This window comes from Ailuropoda melanoleuca, chromosome 2, assembly GCF_002007445.2.
Source record: "Ailuropoda melanoleuca isolate Jingjing chromosome 2, ASM200744v2, whole genome shotgun sequence".
Lineage (NCBI taxonomy): Eukaryota > Metazoa > Chordata > Mammalia > Carnivora > Ursidae > Ailuropoda > Ailuropoda melanoleuca.
This window is the reverse complement of record NC_048219.1, coordinates 81,379,806-81,403,574: the sequence shown is the minus strand read 5'-3', so window position 1 is coordinate 81,403,574 and position 23,769 is coordinate 81,379,806. Positions and strand designations below refer to the sequence as shown.

General features: G+C 49.6%; 1 protein-coding gene across 1 annotated transcript in view; it reads left to right on the top strand.

Annotated features, from left to right (window-relative positions):
• Positions 1-23,769, top strand: part of TSPAN2 (tetraspanin 2) — a 56,904-nt gene that overhangs the window by 223 nt on the left and 32,912 nt on the right. Inside the window, exons 2-3 of the mRNA XM_034641754.1 lie at positions 513-590; positions 16,767-16,869. Of these exons, the coding sequence (XP_034497645.1) occupies positions 513-590; positions 16,767-16,869 (181 nt within the window). The remainder of the gene's footprint in view (positions 1-512; positions 591-16,766; positions 16,870-23,769) is intronic.

The window sequence follows — 23,769 nt, the reverse complement described above, 5'->3', positions numbered from 1 at the left end:
TCTTAGAGACCAGGTGAGGCCCACTCTCCTCGGTAAAGTCTTCCCTGTCTAATGAGGTGAGGTCAGGCTGTGCACGCCAGCGCCTTGCCCAACCTCTTCACCCTGCTCTATTTATGTGCTCACAGCTCGCTAGCTCTCTACCACAAGATGATGCTACCAGGCCTGGCTGTCTCCTCACTGTTGAGTCCCCGGGGCTTGCTACTATGCCTGGCCTATAATAAGCACTTAAAGTTTTGCTGAATTGATGCATAGGATCCCTGGATTTTACACTTTCTTGTCGCCCCCACGCCGTCTGGCACCACGTACTGCAGACACTCAGTCAATGGGAGCGGGAGCCTGGTTTCCCAGCCAGCAGCCTAACTTAATAAAACAGAGCCTAACAAAACCCGCCCCCTTTTCTCCTATCTCCACATCACAATAATCCCCGAGGATTTGAATTCCTTTCCAAGCCCTCCCATCAGTCGAATCCAGGGGGACCCCAGGGGTCTGAGTGACTCCCCTCCCCTGGGTAGGCGGAGCAGAGTGGGAAGCAGCCGTCAGGGCGAAGGGCAGCCGCATCCCGCGCCTTCTGCCAGTTCTTGCCTATTAAGGTAAGGTAAGTTCTCAGAGGAGCGCGGGAGGGACCGATGCAGGGCCCCCCAGAAGGGGCCCCGCGGCCTGTGCGCTCGCCCGGCGCCGGGGGGAGCACAACCCCCGGCCAGGTGCCCCGCGACGGGTACTGCCAGTTTCAGGGCGGCCCCGGGTCCTACTTTGCTCTTTTACCCGAGGCCACCTTCCTAGGTTTCCATAGCCACCGGGGCCGCGTCCTCATTCTTTACCGCCACCGCAGGCCTTCAATGAGGCTCTGCTCAGGGCGCTGATTAAATGGGTCTCGGGTCCCCAGCGGACGCTCCTTCCGCGCAGATGCCCGCAGAAGAACCGAGGGCGCTGCGCCCGCTGAGTCCTGCATCGGGGGGACAGACTCGAGCTACGGGGGCAGAGCGGGGTACGCGTCCTTCCGGCAGCCGGATCTCCACCTCGTCTGCGCCCCCACCCCACGCCAGCCTCTTGGGGTCCCCCGGCGACCTCTCCCGCCAGACGCCCAGCCCGGGCCCCGCCCCTCCGCCCCGCCCCCCNCGCTGCGGCGTCCGCGCCGGGCTCCAGGGTGTTCTAAAAGGCGGAGGTGAGGAAGAGGCAGACAAAGAGGGAGGAGAGGGATAGCGGGAGGGAGGGAGGGAGGGGGGAGCGCCGAGAGAGGGAGAGATTGAGCAACAAGAAACGGTGGAGGGGGGGACACCTTGTGGCTCTTCCCTTTGAGGGACCTCTGCCTCAGCTGGTGACTCCAGGTGCGGGGACACCAGCCCCTCCTCACCTCCTGAGGAGTCGGCTCCCCCCTGCCTCCGGGGCACTCACCCCTTGTCGCTCTGCCTTTCCGCCGCAGCCGGGGCCTGGCCAGGGCGCTGGGAGAGAAACCCCTGTGCCCGTGCGGGGGCTGCCAGGGGTGGTGCCCCAAACGGCGTGTGTGGAGACACCACCTGGCGGTGATGGTTTTGTTTAAGGAAATTGGGGTAGGAGTGAAAATGGTATGGGGGGGGGCAGGTGTCGTCCTTATTCTGGATGTCAGAGGAGAGCACCTGTCCGGGAGGAGGTGGTGGTGCTCTTCCGTGAAGGGGATGGACTGAAGAGAGGGGCTTCCAAAGGACAACAGCATCTCCCCACAGCCTCTGCTAAATACCACAGATGATCTCATTCAACTTTGCATTGAACAAACATTCCCCGGATTAGTGGTTCACAGAGAGATAGGGCCATGCCCCTTGTTTGCTCCATTATTGGGACAAGGTTAGGGCCACACCATCCCTAGATCCCTCCATACCCTGTCTCAGAGCCTGGAGGACCTTAAGACAAGGTCTAAAAATTATCTTGTCTGCACATTCCTCTTGGGCTTTCTCAAGAAACCGTCAGTCAGTATCACCGCTCAGTTAGACCCTGGGGGAAAATATAAATCTTGCTTTGGGTGAACAGGTTCCCAGTGCTAGTGGGGAGCAGCAGTGGCCTTTGAAACCACTGGGAGAGAGGAGGATGGCTATCGTCCTATCCGCTCCAGGGAGTTTGTCTTCCCATGACTGCAACTAATTAATTATTGAATGATGGGCTCTGTTTGCGTATGCCAACCCATTAGTCCAGATGCCTGGCTAACTCCAGCAACTCTAACCTCTCAGAAGACAACTTGACAACTCAGCATCCTTCAATGGGGGACGGTAGGAAGGAGGCACCCCAAAGATGGCCACTGAATTTTAAAAAAGCACATAGTTTTTGTACACCTGGCATTTACACTCAGCGTACTATAGGGAGGGACATTTCTAAAGGTCCTTTATGTTGTGCTTTTTAATAGTCTGGCTTAATTTTAAAAGCTGTTAATTATAGATGTCGTGCTTCGGTGACACCCTTCGCTCTCACTGCTTACAAATTCAAAACAAGTTTCCTATCAGCCTCAGAAGGACTTCTCAGGCTGGGCTCAGTGCTTATTTAGTGCCTGATGTTGTGCCAGCCTTTCCAGGGATCATAGGAAGCATTTATTGAACGTTTTCAGTGTGTCAGGGACAGCGCTAAGCACACTGCATTCCTTATTACACTTAATCCTCACAATGCTCGTGTGTATAATATTGTTATCCTCATTTTTACGGATAAGGAAACAGACGCTCACGTCGGTTGACTTGCCCAGGGTCACATAGCTAGTGTGTGGCAGAGGTGGGACTCAGACTCAGGCTCCGTGGCCTAAGCACTGTGGCACAGGACACTCGTAAGCAGTGGTTCTCGGAGGGTAGTTCCTGGACAAGCAGCATCAGGATCTCCTGGGAACTTGTCAGAAATGCACGTTCACGGCTCCATTCTAGGCCTGCTGAAGCAGGAACTCTGGGGGAGGGACTCAATAACCTATGTTAGCAAGCCCTCCAGGGACTTCTGATGCCTGCTCACATTTGAGAACCACTGTTAAACAATTATTAAATAAGTATTGTAAAGATAATTTATAATATATAAATATAAATAAGTATATGTAATTTGTAAATCTAAAATGCTGTCCTCTGAGCTGCTAATGTTGTTAAGGAAACAAGTCCAAGGCATATAGAACAACAGCAAGTTAATAAGTCGATAATCAAGTGACAAATATCACACTTCTGGCCATAAGCATAGTAAAGAAGGGAAGTAGGAACAAAGTGATGTTTGAGCGTCTGCCATGTGTTAGCCACTGGGGTTAGACATGACCTTTTTTATATATGATCTAATTAAGGAGTTCAGAGAAAGGTGGGGCGCCTGGGTGGCTCAGTCAGTTAAGCATCTGACTCTTGATTTCAGACTCAGGTCATGATCTCAGAGCTGTGAGATTGAGCCCCACATCGGGCTCAGTGAGGAGTCTGCTTGAGATTCTCTCTCCCTCTCCCCCTTTCCCTTGCTCTCTTTCTGGAATAAATAAATCTTAAAAATAAAATTAAAATAAAATAAAATAAAAACGAGTTCAGAGAATGGATCACAGCAAGAGTGAGGCGTCAGGACAGTTGTCCTGAAGAATAGGGTGCTTAAGCGGGACCTCAGAGGACTATAGAATGAAGACTGGCAAGCCGGGGGGGGTGGGGTGACAGGCCACCCACCAGCAGAGGAACAGCACAAGGCTGAGTGTGACTATCATCTGACAAAGGGGTCAGGCTTGAGAGCAGAGAGCCCAAGCAGGGTGCGCTTGAGTAAGCCACTCTTACTTCTAGGTGTCTGTTTGTTCAAGTATACAATTGCGGTGACAGGGTTGTCAGGAAGATTAGAAGGAAATGTGTAAAGTGCCTGACCTCCTCCTCTTATGAATCTAGCACGTAGTAAGTGCTCCAAAAACATTGTTATTACTGCCTGCACATAGGAGCATTCAGTGAAAGTTAGCTCTCTCTCCCAAGTCCCTTAATTTGGGGGAATAGCATCTATGTTTGCCAAGTGACTTGCAGTTTGTCTTTGTTTTGGGATGACTACACATTATCCTCTCAATTTGTACTTGTGAATTTTCCCCCCTAAAACTTGGAATGCTTTGAGAGCAGGCATTTTTCTTTTCCTGTGATGTTCACAGTTACACCTCCAGTGCCTAGAACCGAGCCCAGCACGCAGGAGGCGTAAATATCTGTAGAAAGAATGAATCAGTCAATCTGCAGGTTAGAGCACTTGGGACAAATGGCCTTCCCAGTTTGCACTGATAGTCAATGATCTGGAGGACTGATCCTACCTCTTCCTGCACGTTGCCTGTTGATTTGTTCTTTGTTTACACAGACTGAGCCCAGGAGGGGGCTGTGGGGCCTTCCTCTCCCCCAGCTCCATGGGAGGGTGGGGACCAAGGGTGTCCGAACAGCAGCAGTTACCGGAGGCCTTCCCAAGTCTTAGACATGCAGCCTCCACAGGGAAAGGGCCAACCGAAACCAGTACATAATGCTTTAGGGGAAGGTGATTATTGGGGATAAAGTATCTAGATACCTGCCTTCACTGTACCTGAGGGAACCTGATTCCAGAAAAGCCCCACCCTAGTTTCTGAAGTTGTTTTTCCTGGTTGGAGGGGTTTGTGGGAAGTTCTGGAAGGGGCAGAGGTTGGGGGCTGGTTTTCCTAGAAGGCTAGACTTTATCTGTGACTCCAAGTGTCTTATTCACTCATCCCTTTGCATGCTCGGGTGCCTGCCCTTCCGAGATATAAGGTCCCCCTCAGTGACCTCACTCTCTTTCCTATCAGGAACTCACCAGAAAGCAGGCAAGGAGGTGGGGGCCAGTGTGTTCTGTGATCAGCAATTTGTCCCTTTCAGTGACCACACTCTCTTTCCTATCAGGAATTCACCAGAAGTCAGGCAAGGAGATGGGGGTGGGTGTGTTCTGTGATCTGCAATTTGACAAATCGATTTGCAGCCTCCGCTGGCAGCTCGGTTTAAGGAAGTTTCCCTAGGCTGTGCTCCTGATTTTATAAACATTCAGCTAGACCCTGTCAGAGCCAGCACAGCACTGCCTGGCCCGGGGCCGCTGACTGTATTCACCACTGCATTTTTAAAAACAAAAATAAAGCCTAGCCGTGAACCCCACTAAATTCATTTCTGTTATCATGGTTGATGTCTAACATGGAACCCCTCCCAACATCTGTCATGTCTAAATTCGGACGCTATAATCAGCACAGCATATGCCCATGCCTCTCATTGGAATCACCTTTATTTTTTTTTTCCTCTGTTGCATAGCAATATAAATAAAACACCACAGTCCACCAAGCCGCATATGTTGGTTTAGAGAAAAACCTGGGCGCTGTTTATTCCTTGCTGTATTGTTGTGCGCTCAGTGTTTTCCTATCATTGTGCTGTACTGAGCAACTCGGTGTTAGCGACCGACAGGAAGCAGGACTGTTCATTGTTGAAAGTCACATGCCATATATGGCTTGTCTGAACTTGCTCTCCTTTCCTTCTCACCAGCATTCGTGCAGCTTTGGGGGTTCAGTCAGTGATGCCTAATAGGTGCTGTTAGGAAAGATCGTGCCCCGCGAGCCCGGGAGTGGAAGATGTTTGATGCTCCCGTGGCTTACCCAGGTTGCCGCCTCCTCTTTCTCAAACTGACTTCAAGCAGTAATTTCAGAGCTACCACCTGTTGGAAATACTGGTTTAAAAAAAAAAATACCTGAAGAAAGTATTCTTTGGGGTGCACCCAAAAGCTAGGCCACCCCAGAAGGCAGATAGGAATTTCCTTGGTCTTCTTGTACGATAGTCTTCCTTTCTGGTTTCTGTCAAGGTGGGAAGACAGCAGTAGAGGCCAGCCTCCCCTAACGTGGACGAGAGGCGCCTGGCGTGGCCGGGAGGGGCAAGGAGTCTATGATAGGGGCCAGGGGGCAAAGGCTAGAGGTACAGTGTCAGCAGTCCAGCAGACCTCGGACAGGCTCAGGCAGGATGGCTGGTCAGAGCCAAGAACTCAAAGCCAGGAAGGTGGATGCTGGCATCACACTGCCTGGGTTGACTCTTGCCTGTATTATTTACTAACTAGGGGACCTCGGACATGTTGTTTGACCTGTTTGAGCCTCAGTTTTCTCATCTGGAAGATGGACATAATTAGGTACCAACATCGATCTGTGATTTTTTGTGCAGATAAAATGAGTTAATACATGTCAAGTAGTAAGTAGTATGGTCCACGTGCATAGTTAATACTCAATAACATAAGATATTAGTAGTAGTCATATTTAAGCCCTGGAAGCACAAGCAGGAACCAGAATCTAAGAGGTTCGTAAAAATAAAGAGAAGTGGCAAATAGGTGTCCTAGGTCCAACGCTGAGAAGCGTTCCATAGCTTCTCAGGGGCATGGAATCCCAAGGAGAGATTTCCTCTCCTGCAGGCACCCGGGAAGCATATGCTGACAACCTACTACGTGTCCAGCACCCTGCCAAGTGCTTCGGCCTTCAAAAATGAAGATACAGTCCTTGACCTTGAGGCAGTCATGCTTCTGGAATCTGTTTTGCCTTTGACTGTAGTTTATTTCATCTCTAGAGTCTTTGCTCCTTGCATCAGTGACTGTTTCTTGCTGGGATCCTCCTTGTCGCATCCCTCAGCCCCTAGATGAAGTTCAGCAGTCACTGGCAAGGCTCCAGCTCACAGGACGGCATGCACGGACGCCAGCACAGGTGCAGCCTGCTTGTGTCCTGCCCCGCCTCTCTGCGATGGAGGGCAAGCCTTGGGAAGGGGTGGGAAACCTTGCTGATTGGTGCCCCTCTGATTTCAGTGTGTAGACACATCATCTGAGGGTTTTGTCCAGATGTACAGTCTGTTCAGTAGATCTTTCTTTTTTTTTTTAAGACTTATTTATTTATTTCGGAGAGAGAGAGGAAGAGAGAGAGAGCACATATGTGCGCAAGCATGCAAGCTGGGGAAGGAGATAGAGAATCCAAGCAGACTCCCTGCTGAGTGCAGACGAGGAGCTCAGGCCCAGGACCCCAAGATCATGACCTGAGCTGAAATCGAGAGCTTCACCGACTGAGCCTCCCAGGTGCCCCAGTAGGTCTGCATTTCTAACAAGCCTCCAGGTGATGCTGATGCTGCTGGTCTAGGGAATACACTAGGAGAACCATTGGTAAAGACCTACTGATGGCTCTCATTTGTGAAATGGGCCAGAGATTGCCCTTTGTCTTGGCTTCCTTATAGCACTTTTCTTAATTCCAGTTACAATTTTACCATACCTGTTTTAAGACATTTTTTTTAATATTAAGATTTGATGGTTCCTAGAATCACCAGATGGCCACGTGTTCATTGTCCATTGCATTTCACTGTGTAATTCTAGAACATCCAAGCAGTGTCTGTGGGTCTCCAATTAGTGTGGCAAAAGAGAACATAACCTCTGTCCCCTACCTTAATGTTGACAATTAATATCACAACAGGGCTGTTCTCCTAAACTAAGTGATGCTGTACTGACTACTGAGACCATGTCATGGTTGCTAAGGAATCAGGAGAAGGAATGGAGGAAGAAGCAAGTAAAATGAGAATATCAGATCGGCTGGGGACACATCTTACACATGGGTCAGGGTTACCTTGGCCCACCTTTTCATCTTCTTTGGATATAATTGGGAACAAAAATAATAATGCTGATTAACGTTCATATGGTGTTTTATTTTACAAAATGCTAAACACATGCATTATCCCATTTGATCATGAATTGCAGCAATCCTATGAAATAATGTAATTACCCCCATGTTACAGATATAGAAGCTGAAAGTCAGGCCCAGTATCTGAGAGAAGCAGGAGAGCTAGGTTGAAAACACTACAGATCAGTTTAAGGCAGAGGAAAAGCAAGATGGGAATTCAGAAAGGGTGTGTATCAAGAGACGTTTTTAAACTTAATTTCAGTAGCAAAAACTTAAAGACTAGTAAGTGTGATATAAATGCAAGTTGTGTGCTGCTGCTTTCCTGAGCGCATTTTGTACATTGGCTTTAATCCTCACAGTGACCCCCTGAAATAGCAGCTGTTGTCACTGCCCAGTTGACACAGGAGGAAGCACAGGTACAGAGTTTAAGAGACTTGCCAGGGACTCCGAGCCAGCCAGCGGCAGGGCTGGGGTTCTGTGCGTGGCTCCAGAGTCTATGCTGCCCGCCACTGTAATCTGCAGAGGGACCGAGAGAAGGTTGGAGCAATGACAAGCATGTGAATTCCAATATGGCGGCCATGCTACTAATCACATGTGGCTATTCAAATTTAAATTAATTAGCACTAAAAGAGATTTAAGATTCTGCTCCTAAGTCACAGTAGCCACATGTCAAGTGCTTGGTAACTATAGGTGGCAAGTGGCTGCAATATCGGACAGCACAGAGGGAGGACGTTAGATGTACATCACTGGAGAAAGTTCTATTGGAAGGCTTTTAGCCTAGATATAGTTATTCTTTCTCTCTAAACCATTTTTGTTTTTATCTCTTATTGGGTCTTATAAAACTAAAACTAACAAGAGAGGGGGAGCATAGCTTCTAGAAAGGGGCACTGACATATTGAGTATAGATGATTTAGAAAACTGAAGGGATTCTAGCTGTCCTGGAAAGAGCGTAGAGCTAAAATAAAAATAAGTAGAGAAAGGCAGCAGAGGACTTTGTTATTGGTACTATGGGAGTGGTGTTTCCTACCTTGGGTAGGATTCAGTTTTCGGTTTGAATGTAACATTAGCAAGTCTACCACCATAGTAACACTAAGTGCCGGGCACTCCCCGTTCTAAGTGTGAAACTCGAATTTGTTTAACCTCTTAAGGAGGCTCTATTATTACCTCCGCTCTGCAAAGGAAGAAGCTGAGGATTTGAGCAATCAAGTGGCTTGCCCAAGATCACAGACTAGTAAGTGACAGAAACCAATTCAAATCTAGGACGCCTAGAAACCTCCCCCCTCCTTTTCTCTGCTGCAGCTTCCCGACACCACAACACCACAGCTCTGTGCAGTGGATGTTTTTGTTATTATTATGCCTCAGGGCATCACTATGCAGTCTGAATACTCAGAAGAGGTAAAAGTTTCTAGAAGAGCAGTCGGCAATGTTCCAAAGTGCATGCCAAGTCGTCTTCCCCACCATGATGGTGATTGGGAAAAAGTCACCTTATAAACTGGGGCAAGGGAATGGGGCAGGGACGGCAGAGCCCCCAGCGGGGTAGAGGCTGGCACTCAGCCAGGAAGCCCACTTGCTTGCCCTGCACATGCTCGAATGGGTCCGGCCCCTCAAATGACCCAGTGCTGCCTGCCTTCAAGACTCAGACGGCTTCTGGCAAGATTGCTGTGAAGTAAAAGCTAGCACACCAAGTTGGACTTTCATGATTTCTCCGGGATTCCATCCAAGCTAACTTTGTAATAAACCCAAGCTTTTAGGCTTGTTCCAGGATAACCTGAGTTCTACCTGAAAGGTTGTTTTTTTTTTTCTTTCTGCCCTTGTCTCCTGGTAACAACTAAAACTGGGTGGAGATCATTTTCATTGATTGATATGTAAGAATCCTACTTATCTCAAGAGTAGTTCTCTCAAACTACCTTGAAAAATGCTAGGCTGTAAAACAAATATTGTTAAATGCCCAGTCTTTGCTCATAGAAAACTCGATATAGATGAGACATCACAGTAGGCATTGTAGCCTCGGGATAAGTGTTTACTAAGAGGGCGAGCCTGAGATAAGAGTCAGCCGATGCTGCCGGTGTTGCCAGGAGGAAGTCAGAGAATGTCGAATGTCGACAATGCCATGACTGTCCTGGAAATCATCCAGTAGGGGAGGGAAGGCAGACATTGGATTTCGTTCACTTCGGTGACTTAGTGGATTGGGTCTTAGTTCTGTTTGTATTTGATCTTCACTTAATCAAGCCATCTGCTCACCGGAATCATGAGCCAGCAGTCTGTGATATTTGTGTTGCTGTCAAAGACAACTATCCCGCCGTTCCCTTTCTCCTAATTCTTGCTGATCTCTCCTCCCTCCTCCTTTGCCCTGTATTTCTTTAGAGAAAAGGCCTTGTGCAGAACCACTGAGTAAACTCAACACGCTTTCTCCCACCTGTCTTGTATCTGCTTGGTCATAACAGCAAGCTTTCCCCCACCCCAGGTTAGTTTCCTTCCCCTGAGCCCAGAACATCCCCAGCCCTTCTACCCTGCCTCCCAGCAATGCCAGTCGATCTACACAAGTCAATTCCTAACGACCTAAAAGCAAACAGAAGAAGGTATGTTTGGCTCAAATATATAGCCCAGCATTCCTTCCAGAGATGAATTGCACACTCCTGATTTGGTCATGGTCGTGATTGCAGAACGCTACCATCGGTGCGGAAAATTCAACACTGATCAGTTTTAAAATACATCCTTACCTGAAGGAAGTCTTTCAGGAATTTCTTAGCATGTGCTTGTTCTCATGGAATCATTATGAGAAAAAGTAATAGGGAAAATCAGAAACCTTGGTCTCTGACCAGCACATTTCCAAGCTAACGGCCGCCTCATACACGCTGCCCCAGCACTGCCTCCAGTCCCACCTCACCTGCTCCTGACGTCACGGCAAAGGCGGCAAGGTTCCTCGCAGGCGATTTTGCGTGGATGTCCTATGGCGTTGGGCTCTTGTATTTCTTCGGACAGAATCCTTGATCTTGAGAAAGTGCTGTCTGACTTCTTGCCTTGCTCTCCCTAAATAAGAGGATGAAAATCTTGGGAGCTGGCTTTCCTTGGATAAAATTAGTGTCATCTTCCTGAGCAAATGTGCTTCTGACTTTCGCCTGCTAAAAGGATGGAACTCCATTACCCTTATGGTATCGTAATGCGGTTTGCAATCAGATCAAGATTGTGAGTGCTCATTACCTGATTGCGTCTGGGATGGGAATTGCCGCCAGGAGCAAGTATTAGCTTAAAAGCTTTTAATGAAAACTCTAGGGTCATAGTGTCATTGCCAGCTTTGTGTGACTTCATTGCAAAGAAGAGAATTGCAGATGAGCGGGGTTGGGTGAATACCTGGTGTTCACCCTGGGGACGCAAGAATACCGAATTGACCCTGTTCATTCTTGCATTCAAGTGCTGCTCTAATTGCATTAGGTGTTCTAAGCCCCTGCCTCTAAAGGGCATGTGCGGGTGTACCCCGGGTGTCCATGCAGGCTGCACGACACACGTCACCACAGACTTAAGAAAACACAGAACTGATACTACATGCACTAGTTTTGGTTTGTTTTTCTGTGGGAAAGTATTTTGCTGAGTCTATTCGACAGTGTTCACACCGTGCCTTCCGAGGTGTCTGTACGGTGTTTCCCAGGTGCGGATGTTTTTGAAAATAGTACTTTGCAAAGGATTCCCTGGGTGGGGAGGGGTGGCAATCACTCCCATCAGCCTGTCTTAGTCAAGTCAGGTTGCCATTTAAAAAACAAAACAAAACACACAGAGTGCCTTACACAACAGGAAGGGATTTCTCACAATTCTGGAGACTGGAAAGTCAAGATCAAGGCATCGGCTGATCAAGGTATTGGTGAAAGCTTTCTTCCTGGCTTTCAGATGGCTGCCTCCTCACTGTGTCCTCCCATGGCAGACAGAGAGACAGAGAGAGAGGGAGCGTTCTGGGATCTCTTAAAAGAGAATCCCATCATGGGAGCCTCCCTCCTGACCTCTAAAACTAATCACCCCTCAAAGGCCCCACCTCCAAATACCATCACACTGGGGGCAGGGCTTCAACAGATGAATCTGGGGGGTACACAGTTCTGTCCATAGCACAGCCTAAGTGGTACCTTGTGAAGGTCCTCCACTCTTCCCTTGAACAGATGTCTATTGGGAGCCTGCTCTGGACAGCAGAGGGGTAAGTGCAGTATACACCCTGTCCCCATCCCCATGCAGCTCAGGCCTTTTGGTTTTTTTTTTTTAATTCCAGAAATATTTAAATAGAAATGGTTATATGAGACATGAAGTCAGGTACATACCCAGGCCAGGGTAGGCTTCCCAGAGGAAGTGACTTGGGAGCTGACTACAGGTTGCGGTGGAGGTGGGGGGGGGTAGTGAGCTCGGTGGGCAGGTAGGGAAAAGAGCTTTCTAAGCTAAAGAAATAGCAAGAGCCGAGACCCCCAAGTGGGAGAAGGAACTGAAACTGTGTGGCTGGAGGATCTGAAGACAATTGTCTCCCATCGAGGTGAAAAAACATGTGCTGTGTGAGAACTTCCCCAAGGGAAGCTTTTCACCCAGAAAGGGGGCTTTCTGCCGGGGTTAGACATCAGATAGCAGAGCGGCATGTCTCAGGGTTGTGATCAGGGTTGGCGGGACTCTTCTGGGTGTGGGCAGGGGTGGGGGGAAACTACGCAGCCTGGGGGACCCAGGTCTGGCCAGCGATCTTGGCACTTTCACATCTCAGCACTGCCCAATTTCCAACTTAGTGCCTTCCAAAGAACCACGTTCGTGATTCATGAAATCTTTTTTTTTTAAGTGAAAAAAAAAAAAAAAGCGACCTCAAGATAGAACATTTCATCAGTGATCCCAGGAAAGTAGAAGTAAATACAGTTAAATAAAACTGAAATCCTTTAACAAGTTCTGCTTTGTGCTATTCTGACAGATAGCCATCACTTAAAAGAAACTTCTGGCCCATCCACTTTGCTTTAAATGCTTTCTGAGCAGGTCCATAGTCCTCTCTTCTGCTATTTCAGTTTTCGGACACAAATCGCCTTCTCTAAAAACATATGCTTACAATTTGCCACTTTGTGTCCTGCATACTCTCTGGAATATGGTTAGAAACTGAAATCACTTGCCTATACGATATATAATGTAATATAATATAATATAATATAATATAATTGTATCTGGCGTATCCTATTTAAGGACGTGGATTGATATGTCACTATTCCTTTCACACGCTGCCTTTTTTTTTTTCTTATTACTTTTTAAATAACGGGCATGCTTTTATCCTTGGAATCCTGTTTCATCACATTCTCTGAGTTCCTAACACACAGTTGGTACTCAGAAAAAAAATGTGACACAAAGAAATGATGACATCCCGCATCTCCTTGTGGGCTGGATCTGTGATTGAATTCTTACCTGCAAGGTTAGTGTCCCTCCTGGAACACCCAGTGGGAATCAACCTCTCCACGAGCCCCTGACACCCACCTGAGAAAGAGCTGAATCTTCCTTTCCTATGAACCCTTGGCTACTGGCTCACAATAGATGCTCGATAAATGTTTATTAAGTGACTAGCATCAAAGTCCCACCCACGCTATTGTACAAAAAAAGTCCATTCCTGAAAAAACAACATTTCTAGTGATAATTACTCCAAAGGCATGGGGATTGGTACCAGTCCTGGAAGCAGGGCAGCCCTCAGCAAAGTTCTTTAGTCAGTAGAGGGGATCCTTGGTGGTCCTCACTGCTCACCACACCCACTCCCCGGCGTCCCCACTCTTGCCTTCAGCCATCACGTCTTTCTCTCTGGCTCCTCACTGGCTGGCATCAGGGAGCACTCATGCTCCTGAATGTTCCCATCAAAATGAATAGGTCCCACCTCCCCCTCCTCAAGGCCCTGCCATGGGCTTTCCAAGATGGTAGCAGGCTAAGAAGAAGCTGTGGGCCAAGCATGGTCGGCCCCAACTTGCCTTTTCCAGCCCCAGATTCTTCTCTCTGCCCAACACAGTCTCCAGGAAAGGAAACGAAGCCTTACCTCTGCTGTTGCCTCTGCGTGGTGTTTGCACCTCCCTCCAGTCCTCCCCTGCTCAAGGACTTTAAAATTCATTCTTCAAGGTGTAAATCAACAGTGTCTTCCGCTGAACACCGTTGTTGTGCTTCGCTCTGCTCCCTAGGCAGTGTGACGCTCTTCCCCTGAGCACGCTTCCTGCATTATATTGCACGTACCCATTGAGGGGATTAGCTCCATGTGAGACTGTAAGTCCTGTCTTTCATCTTTGATTCCCTGAAGCCTAGCACGTCCCCGACCTGGGCCACAGTTGATTCCTTGAAAGACAGGGAGGAAGGGGAAGGAGATGAGAGCAGGGGCAAGAGAAGGTAAGGGCAGCCTCTCATTCCTTACTTGTTCTAATGTTGCCTGAGGGTGAGTGCTGTGGCTGAGATTAAGAAGAGAAGAAAGAACAGGGAACAGAGGGGTTTGGGTCTAGGACTCGCGGGCTCAAAGCCTTTCCCCACATCTTTTAGTGAGATGTCTCTTCCGAGATGTCTCTTCCTGGGCTTGGGACACACAGAGCAGTGGGCCCTCATAACACTAGCCTTGCTCACTTTCCTCCTGACTGGTCTGGAACTGGAGTGAATTTTTTCAGTTCAATTCCATTTCGAGGGTGAGGCAGATCAACCAAAGTCCAGCGACCAGAGTATTACAGGAGCCTTACAGGAATGGTGAGTTTGGAAGGACCAAAGGGCTACGTGGTCTTTGTTGATGTCACTTTCCAAAGCAGTGATGGCTGTTGTCATGAGCAACCTCAGGCCTGACGGGTCCTCACCCACGTATTCCTGATCTGGCCAGCGGCTGCGTGCTGGGAGGATTCCCTGCACACAGTGATGACATTCAGTTAAGCCGCAGTTTCCTTGACTCAGGAGGAAACCCGTGTGGTTTGGGGTTGGGGCTGTGGATGAGCAAGCGCAGATTTTTTTCTCGTTGCCCCGTGGCTTGAAATTGCAACCTCTCTTTTCATTTTCCATTATGCATCAAGTACATCTGTGCCAGAAGTGGACAAATGTATTCCGTCTGGAGGATGATCCCAGACAGCAATAAATTAGAGTCTGTGTACAGACATGCCAAAAATGTGGCCGCGTGGTAGGGTGTCCCTGGGACCAGTCACCTCCTCCACAGTCTGCTTGGTGGCTGCAGGCCTTGGCCTGACGCCTCTGTCAATAGATTTTGCTTTGTATTTGGAAACTGTCTTTCCATCAAGTCACCGCAGAGTCAAGATGGGGAGGGTTGCCTGCGAGGCTTTGCTGGACACAGCTGTCCCAGGCAGCCTCGGGGAGCTTCTAGGACAGTGCCTTCCCAAGGGCATCACTCTCTTTCCTGCACCAGAACAGCAGTGACCTCAAAGCTGGTTTCCTCCCAAACTAGAGCACGGCCCAAGAAAACCCTCCCCGCTTTTTCTGGATTGAGCAGATTAACTACCATATAATGCATTGAAAAAACAACATTTTTAAATGGACAAGAGTAATTACATGCTTCGTGCGGACAATTTAAAAGATAGAGTGAAAAGAAAAAAGCCACCTATCATCCTACCTTCAAAGATAAATACTGCGAATGTGTTAGCACGACTTCTTTCAATAATTTTCCATGCCATGCTACCCTTTTAAAAGTGCAAAACTCTTTTAAAGCTGGTTGAGTCCAGCTCCTGTAGCTGCCCCTCACATTATCCAATTAGTGCTTTCCTCTGAGTACTGGAAACTTTTACTTATTCCACATGAGAGAGTCCAGCTGGTAGAGATCTAGCCCCTCTGAATCCTCAGTGAAGTCACGCCGCTCTTCTGAAGATGCTGGCCTGGAGGGGAGAGAAGGGAATGGCTAAGTCCTCGTGTAAGTCCAGCCAGAGAGCCCCGAAGGGCAGCACCAGGCCTTGACATGTAGCCCTGCCGATAGAGGGACCCTGTGTGCACAGGGCTCTGCTCCGACCCTGCATTTGATACCAGTTTTCCTTATTAAACCTCTACTTGTCGGGCTGCATCCTGTCCTCTTGCCAGCGTCTGTGTCTGCTCTTCCCTGTGGGGACAGGGACAGCCTCTAAACTGTTCATCTGGTGACAGGTAGGGACCCCCACACTAACAACAAGATGGGTTGGCGAAACCAGGAGGCAGTCTTTACATCTGCTGACTTCCCCGGGCGCCTTGAGTCCAGAAGGTGCCCAGCGAATATCTGTTGACGGATCAATGTGATACAATTCGGGATGGGTGTTTGTGGTCGGAGCCTGCCGGCAGGCCGTCACAACACTCCTACGATGGTAGAAAAGACCCAGCGTTGATGCAGAGCCTCACAAAAGCCTTCAGAGTGGCCCAGAGGAAGCAGGCGATGACTCTACCAGCTGCCAGCCTGCCCAGCCATGGCCTGCACCAGCCACATGGCCTCACCAGGAGCCGCACAGCACACAGACCATGCTTTTTCAGAAAATTATTTTTTCCTTTCTCACTTTCCATGGAAACTCAAAATAGCAACCAAAAAAAAAACAAAAACACCAAAACAAAACAAAACAAAAAAACGGCCGAGCCACCTCTCTGCCTGCAAAACCATCCCCAGGCAGTACAGTGACCATGGAGGCCCCGGGGAGAAAGGATTCTGGATGTTTCTGAAGCAGCTTTCTAACTGGCACTGCACACTCATGTGGTGCGGATGGGTTCTGAAGGTTGTGTGTTTCATTCCAATTTAGAAGAATGGGTTTCCCCCAGGTCTGAGAGTTCGTCTTACTGTTGGCGACCCAGAGGCTGAAACACAGCCTCCTCTCACGGTGATGTTGGTCAGGAGGTCCGGGGTGCCCAGCAAGGGACAGCATGGCAGGGGGCAGATGCCTTCCAGGGGGATTGTGATTGGAACATTCTTTTTGAGACACCTCCCCAGGCTGTGCTATCTATGCCCAGCAACCACAGGGCAGCCCAGCAGAACAGGGACAGCTCAGCTTGGAATCAGGAAACCCCAGTTCTGATATCCCGTCTGGGGGCCTGGGGAGCTCTGAGTACGTCGTTTCTCCTCCCCCAGGAAACATGAAGGGCAGACAAGCTGATTTCTAAAGGGATAGCCTCTTCCAGCCTCTATGCTCTGTGCCCCCAGCCCACTCTGGTGCTATGGGCACCGTCCTCTTCCCTTTGCTGAAAACCAGTGTTGTTTCCCTTTCAGTTGGCAGGGTCAGCTGTCATTGGTTTCGGACTATGGTTTCGGTTTGGAGGCACCATGAAGGACTTCTCATCGGAGGACAAGTCCCCAGAGTATTTCTACATGGGTGAGTGACTTCAGCTTCCCCGAGCGTTAGCTGGAGCTGCCCCAGAGCCTTAGAGCAGAACCCGCACCCGGACTTCCGTGGGAGGGGGAAGTAAGGAGGCAAAACCTGAGCCCAGGGCTGGAGGGGCCATGTCGTCAGGGCGGGTGAGGACCCTGCCCCCCACCCTGCCCGCTCCTCACATGGTTCATCAAAATCAAGAAAGACCAGTGTGGGAGCGCGGACCCACTGTGCCTCTTTCAGCCACACTCATTTCCAAAGAATTTGAAAACTCCCTTTTGCCCGCTGAGTGAAGTGGATACACCAGCAGTCCATTGGGCTGATGGGGCCCCTGTCGAGTCAGGGGTTTATTCGTGATCTTGTATTTTAAGTTGTCTACGAGGGAGACATAATTCCGAGTGAAGAGACAACTCAAGGTTCAGAGGTACTCAGTCCTTTCCTAACTAGGGACTGCAGAGGGCAGGGCTTCCCCCAGCTGTGGGGAAGGGCTGGGGGGGCGGGGAGGGGGGGAAGGTGGCCTGCAATTCTGAGACTACGTGTAAGTAGGGGCTGAGTGTTTCCCTGGGTTTAGTCCCCCTGATCTACTTCTCGTCCTCTTCTGCGGGCTGTCCTCACCCCCCAGCTGAGTGCACCCGGACTCTAGACTTCCAAAAGCCTGAGACCGTTGTCACTATAGGTCACAGCCCCGTGTGACGGGCCGTTGCATGGTCTGCACCAGCCATGGAGTACATGGGGAGTATGGGGAGAAGCAGGATCCTGTGCAGGGCCTTTGCTCCCTCCCGTGCCCAGAAGAGCGCCGTCAGCTCCCTGGGACGGACGGAGCGCCCAGGCCCCCTCCGAGCCTTGTCAAGGGCTGCTCACAGCTCTGCTGCCTCCTCTTCCCAGCGACCTTCCCACAGCAGGGCCTCTTGAGGAAAGCAGCCGTAGCAGCGAGGATACTTCTGGAGGAAGGGAAAAGCAAACGTACTATAACATGGGCGGCAGTAAGGACTGTCCGCATTTCACCAAATCTTAGATGCAGTCTTTTGTAAAACACACAGTTCTTTTAAGTTCCACTAAGAGAAGAAGAAATGCTGCCAGCTCAACCCTGACATACCAGAAAATATGCATCGTAATTTTAGGGACATTAAAATGTGAATATGTCAGATGTATATCGAAATTGATGAAACACGGTGAAAGAAGTGTGGAGATGGGGACTCTCCAGAGTTAGCCCAGAGTTCAACAAAGTCATCAAGGACCCGGGTTTTTTCCATCTGTCCATCCTCGGGATGACCTCAAATGCATCCCCTCAGGTTTAAAAGATAGCGATGGTGGCTCCAAGTATCATATCCTCATACAGCAACGTCCAAAAGAGAGAGAGGGAAAAAAAAGGAAGTTTCACCTCACATGGCCCTTTTAGGAATGAACACAACCTTTGTCAGAAGACCCCCAGCAGACCTCTCCTTGCAGCTTACTGGCCAGAACCATACTGTCTGCTCATGCTGAACGAGTCATGGCCAAGAGGAGAGCTACTGTGACTGGCTCTTGTGACTAATGGAGAGTCACCCTGGGCTTGGGAAGGGGCCCAGGCTCCCCAGAGGGCCTCTGACACTTGGACAAAGTCAGAGTTTTGTTGCAAGAACGAAGCAGAGGAATCTGCCATCGTACTTGACACCAAACTGCTCTTTTCCACCCACACGGTTTCCAGGTAGCACACACCCCTCTGTCCAAAGCTAACACACACACTGAACATATTTCTCCTTGAGGAACTCCTGGCTCTGTGAACCTCCTTGGAAGCGTTCGCCGTGCCAGAGTGGGCCCCAGTGCCCCTGGACAAAGCTCAGCCTGTCCTTGTCCTGCGCCACCCCCAGGGGACAGACGTGCAGGAACAGTCAGGGGAGGGTAGCAGAAGGCATGCACCTCCCCTTGTGTTACTCATGGTTCCCGGGCGGCTTAGTCTGTAACTGTTCCCTGTGATTTCTAACTCCGTTCGGCCATAGTCTCACCTCAGTGCCCACTGGACTAACCACAACAAAGGTTTGATCCCGTCATAATGGGATTCTTGCCTCTCCAGACATAGGCGCTAATAAATAGCAGACAATAATCACAAGCGTATGTTAAGTGCTAATGGCTGGTACAAACAGAATCACCGAATTGAGAAGTGAGAAGGGGCGCCTGGCTGGCTCCGTCGGGAGAGCTTGCCACTCTTGATCTCGGGGTGTTGAGTTCAAGCCCCACGTTGGGCATAGAGCCTACTTAAAAAAAAAAAAAGATTCTGTGTGGGAAGAGTGGTGATATGAGCCTGTGACTTTAGGGGTCACATTTAAAAAAGCATCACGGATTTCGGAGAAGCTTCTAACAACCCCCTGGCTGGCTCAGTCAGTGCAGCCCACTACTCTGGATCTCAGGGTCATGAGTTTGAGCTGCACATTGGGCCTAGAGCTTACATTACAAAAAGAAGAAGAAGACGAAGTGAGAAAGAACCACTGGGGGCTGGCAGGACAAGCCTCAAGGTGGAGGGGTGTTTGAGTGGGGCCTCAGAAGACAGTGCGTTTCAGATAGACTGAGTTGGGGAGAGCCTTTGTGACTCGGAGTTAGCGCTGGCCAGTGTAAGGCGGCCGCCGCCCATCATTTCTCCAGCCTGAGCAAGAGACGGCTCACTCAGGATACTCTTTAGGGTATCTTCCTCACCTAGGTCCTCCAACCACTTACAACTGACCCTCAGGGTGAAAGGTATTTTCTCTCCCTACTCTGAATGCAGCGCTTACTTGACGTCCTAATGTGATGTCAGTCGCAATAAACTGGTGGAAATCTTTTGCTCCTGTAATTCAGGCATGTGGAGATTCAGGGTATCAGCCTTCAGCCTGTCTTCCCTTTACGTGCTGCCGGCTCTGCACTGGAATCCTAGTTACCTCCTCTTCCTCCGGTAGGACTCAAGATTTTCCCGCAGAAGCTGCATTTGTGCCCGCGGGTGGATGGGGACGAGTGCGCCCTTCGTTAGGACCAAAACGTGGGAAAACATCCACCCATTCACGTAGAGGCAGACATTCTCCTTCAAGTCGTGCGGCAATAACTCATTGCCTAAAACCCGGCAACCCACCCCCCGTCACCCCCAAGGTCGAGGCTGCAAGATGTGAATCTCTATAATGTAATTGTGAGCTTGAACTGGGACTTTGGGGCAGCAGTAAAGAGAAACCATTTTTAAAAGACCATGAAGACCTGGGTTATATGAAAAACATGTAAGAAAGGCTGTCTCCCTTTCAGTGAGGATAAACATCTGGCTATCTAAAAATCTCTTCATGGTGTTTTTAATTTGGGGATTTCATCAAGTATTTGGGTTTATGCAAACATAGTTATGCATTGAAGCAGGGGCTCCTCTATTCTTTCCCCCCCCCTTTTTTAATAGCCTCCTCCATTTAGGAAAAAATGTAATCTATTCATGGATATATCAGCCAGCATCTATAGTCCTGGGCTCTGGAGTCACACAAAAGAGGATGAGAACGCTGTGCTTGCTCCCATGTATCTTTGCGATCTATTTGAAAAGACTCACAGAGTTAACAATTTAAATTCTAATGGAAACGAGTGTGGAACTAAATGCCAGCTAAGTGGTATTTGCCGTGGGTGCAGCAGGGGTCATTCTAAATCGGTGAGGCAAGGATCTGATTTAGGTTTGAAAGACCAGGCTGTCATCAATGAGTGGAAGACAAACGAGGACAGCAGAGGTTGTAGGGCAAAGACTGCAAGGCGCGTCCACGGGACAGTAATCAGCAAGCCTAGGCTGGGCAGACGACTCTGGTTGGAGTGGAACAGATTGGGGCAGGGTGGGAGGTAGGATTAGAAGCTCCAGGGAGGGAGGGGAAGGAGAAACACACAGGGCCCTGAATGTCAACGCTCGTTCATTTAGTAAAGCAACAGAGGGATAATTCAGGGTTTGGGGGAGGGATCGGGACTGCATTTTAAAGAGATTTTTCTAGCAACAGCGGGATGAGAGGGGAGACAGAAAAGAACATGCTAGGTGACTGATACCGTCAGACAGAAGGGCATCACCGTGCTGGCTGTCAACACTAGGAACTGAAGAAAGAGGAAGACAAGAAACGTTATTTAACGTTATTATTGAACAGTATGAAAGTCAGGGACAGAAGGAATCAAAGTGGTAAAAGATATCAGTGATAGAAGAGTCAAGCCTAGCAGGAAGAATTCATGACTCCCCGTGGGAACCCGAGTTACAGGAGGAAGGGCTCCTGCTCGGAGGCGGCAAGGTGTGCAGACCTGAGATGTAGCGTGGGAGCAGCGTCTCCTTATCCCACGAAGTGCTGAGAGCACTTTCACACGTGTCGATTTGGGTCCAAGGTAAGAAAACCTTTTTCGTGATTTTGTAAGCCAAAGAAGCCGAGCAGACTCCCACAGATAAAGCTGAACTTTCCCCTACGTGGGTATTTAATTCACCACTAACGTGGCAAAAATCAGAATGGAGTGTTTGTCAATTCAGGAGATTCCTGGGTCGAGTAGGAGGGTGAACGAGTTCGAGGCAGACATTCCTGATTCTATTTGCTAATCTAAACTGAAGCAATATGAACGGCCCAAGAAGCAAGAAATGTCGTATCTTTATGGATTTGTCTGTCAGACTCTTTAAATGGCAAATCACAGAAACTTGACACAGGCTGTCTTGAGAAAAACAGAAATTTCCTGACTCGCAAAACCGAGAAGTCCAGGGTTCGTGCTCGTCTCAGGGGTGCAGGTGATGTGGTTGGAGTCCAGCCTGTACCCATCTCTTGGCTCGGCTCCCCTGTGGCTCCATTCTCAGGCAGGTTTCCTCAAGATGTGATAACATGGCTGCTCACAGCTCCAGGTGCCAGCTTCCAGTAACCGTGGCAACGGAGGTACCTACTTCTTTCACCCCAGCAGCTCCGACTAAAGTCCTGAGCCTCACTGCCGTTGGCCGTCTTAGGCCCGGGGCCTGTTCCCACACCAGTCATTGGGATGGGCTTGTTGGCCGAAGTCTGGCCTTCACGTCTGCCTTCAAGGTTAAAGTCCACAGGGACGGGGCAGAGAAGGTTTATGTCTCTCACAGAGGTGAAGAGGAAGTGAATGCTGGCTAGGGAAAACAACAGTCTATACGGCAGGGCCTGAGTCCTTCTGGAGTGTTCTTGGTGGCCTGGGACAGGGGATGTGGGTTCACCCACCCTTCGTTCTTCTTCCTCGGCCACACCTCCCCTCCCCGGGTCTGCCCTTCAGTGGCTAGTGGTGAAGATGCTTGTGGTCAGTGCTCAAAGTTCAGGGAACTGTGTTATCAAGAATCGTAGCACTAGGTAGAATAAGGAGACAAACCAGTGGAAAACAACAAGGGGTTGGCAGTCGGCCATGGTTTTCCAGCTCTTGGTGGTGGGGCTCAGCCTGCAAGCCAGGTCTGTGCTGCTTTTGTTTCCCCTGGACAGTGGAAACCACAAACAGTCCTGGGACGTCAGACACCTCCTCTCCACTTCAGATAGTTCTTATAATACAAACGGACCCACACACATGTGTGCAGAAATTGATATTTCTTCCCTCAATAAATAATTGTCCAAATAGGAAAGATACCTGCTCTCTGGCAGTAAAATGAGAAGGAAAATACACCAAGAGACCATTTATGGACTTACAGAGCCAACGGTGTGAGGTAATAGGACTTTAAAAAAGAAGCAGGCCCAGATTTTGGACAATCTCGCTTCATGTCACAGGGTGGCAGTCACTAAGCTGTGTGTTTTCTTTTCAGAAAAAGTACCAGAGCAGTCCGCCCACGAAACTCTTATCAGCCCTTTGTTAAGGAGTGTTGGTGAACAGGCTTGGCACATTCAAGTGGCTCTTAAAGAAATAGAGCCTGGCAACGAGACGGGCCTCGGGAGCACACACAGCCTAGCTCCCTGCTTCTGGGCAGATGACTGTAGAACTTTCTCTCTGTCCTTGGGTGGGGGGGGGGTATGCTTTCCTGTCTGGGATCCTTGCTTCTTCCTTGTGATGGAGAGAGGTTCCCTTCTTGCAATAAAGATCTACCCTGACATCACAGCTGGGGACAGGGCGGAGAGATCCAGCCCTGAGCGCTGAGGGGAGCAGGCGCTGAGAGCTGCCACCTGCCGCCCCTTCTCAAGGTCCTCTGAGTCCAGGCCAAGGTCTGGAGGCGGATGCAGGATATCTGTGTCCCTGACAGGCTAGCGTGGAGAACGGAGAGCCTGCAAGAGGGGAACTGCTGGGATAACTGGGGGTTTCCTGCACTCTCTCTGCTGTAGTCTCTCAGCAAACTCCTGGGGAAGCTCCCCTACCCCCTGTCTTCCAAATTCCACCAACCTGCCCCTCAGACTTCCTGTCTCCAGGGCTGCCTCCTGGAGGGACAGACACGGCAGGGGGCTCCTTCCAGGACTGCTGAGTGGGGAGCCGGCCCCTCAGGCCTAGGAAGCCTGGACAGGGCTGGAGCGCATGAAGTCCTGCCTGTGAGCCGAGGACGCTGGCAGGTTTTCTCCACGAAGGGGCTGCCCACACAGACAGCAGCCCTTTGGCTCTCCAGGGTCACAGGCTGCCCCGTAGCTGTCTCTCCCTGTTGAATTCAGAGTCCGGGAGCCTGATTTCAATTGTGGCTGGACATTATGTGTAAGGAAAAGGTTCCAGGGCTGAACGCTGCCTTTTTGAAAACTCTGACTCACTGCGATCCTGTTTTTTAACTTCTTGGTTTTCGGTTGTCCCTGAGAGTCATGGTGGCTGCAGAAGAGAGGTGCGATAGCTTCCGTGGTTGAGACAGTTTCTCCAGAGCATTTTTACAAGATAGAGTAGCATTTCCATATCGCAGATAACAAAACAGACGAATAAGAGGATGTACCTCAAGGTCAGCTGACAGGCCTGGAGTTCTAGCTCCCAGCCCTGTATTTTCAGAGGAAAACCCGGACATCATCCTTTAGA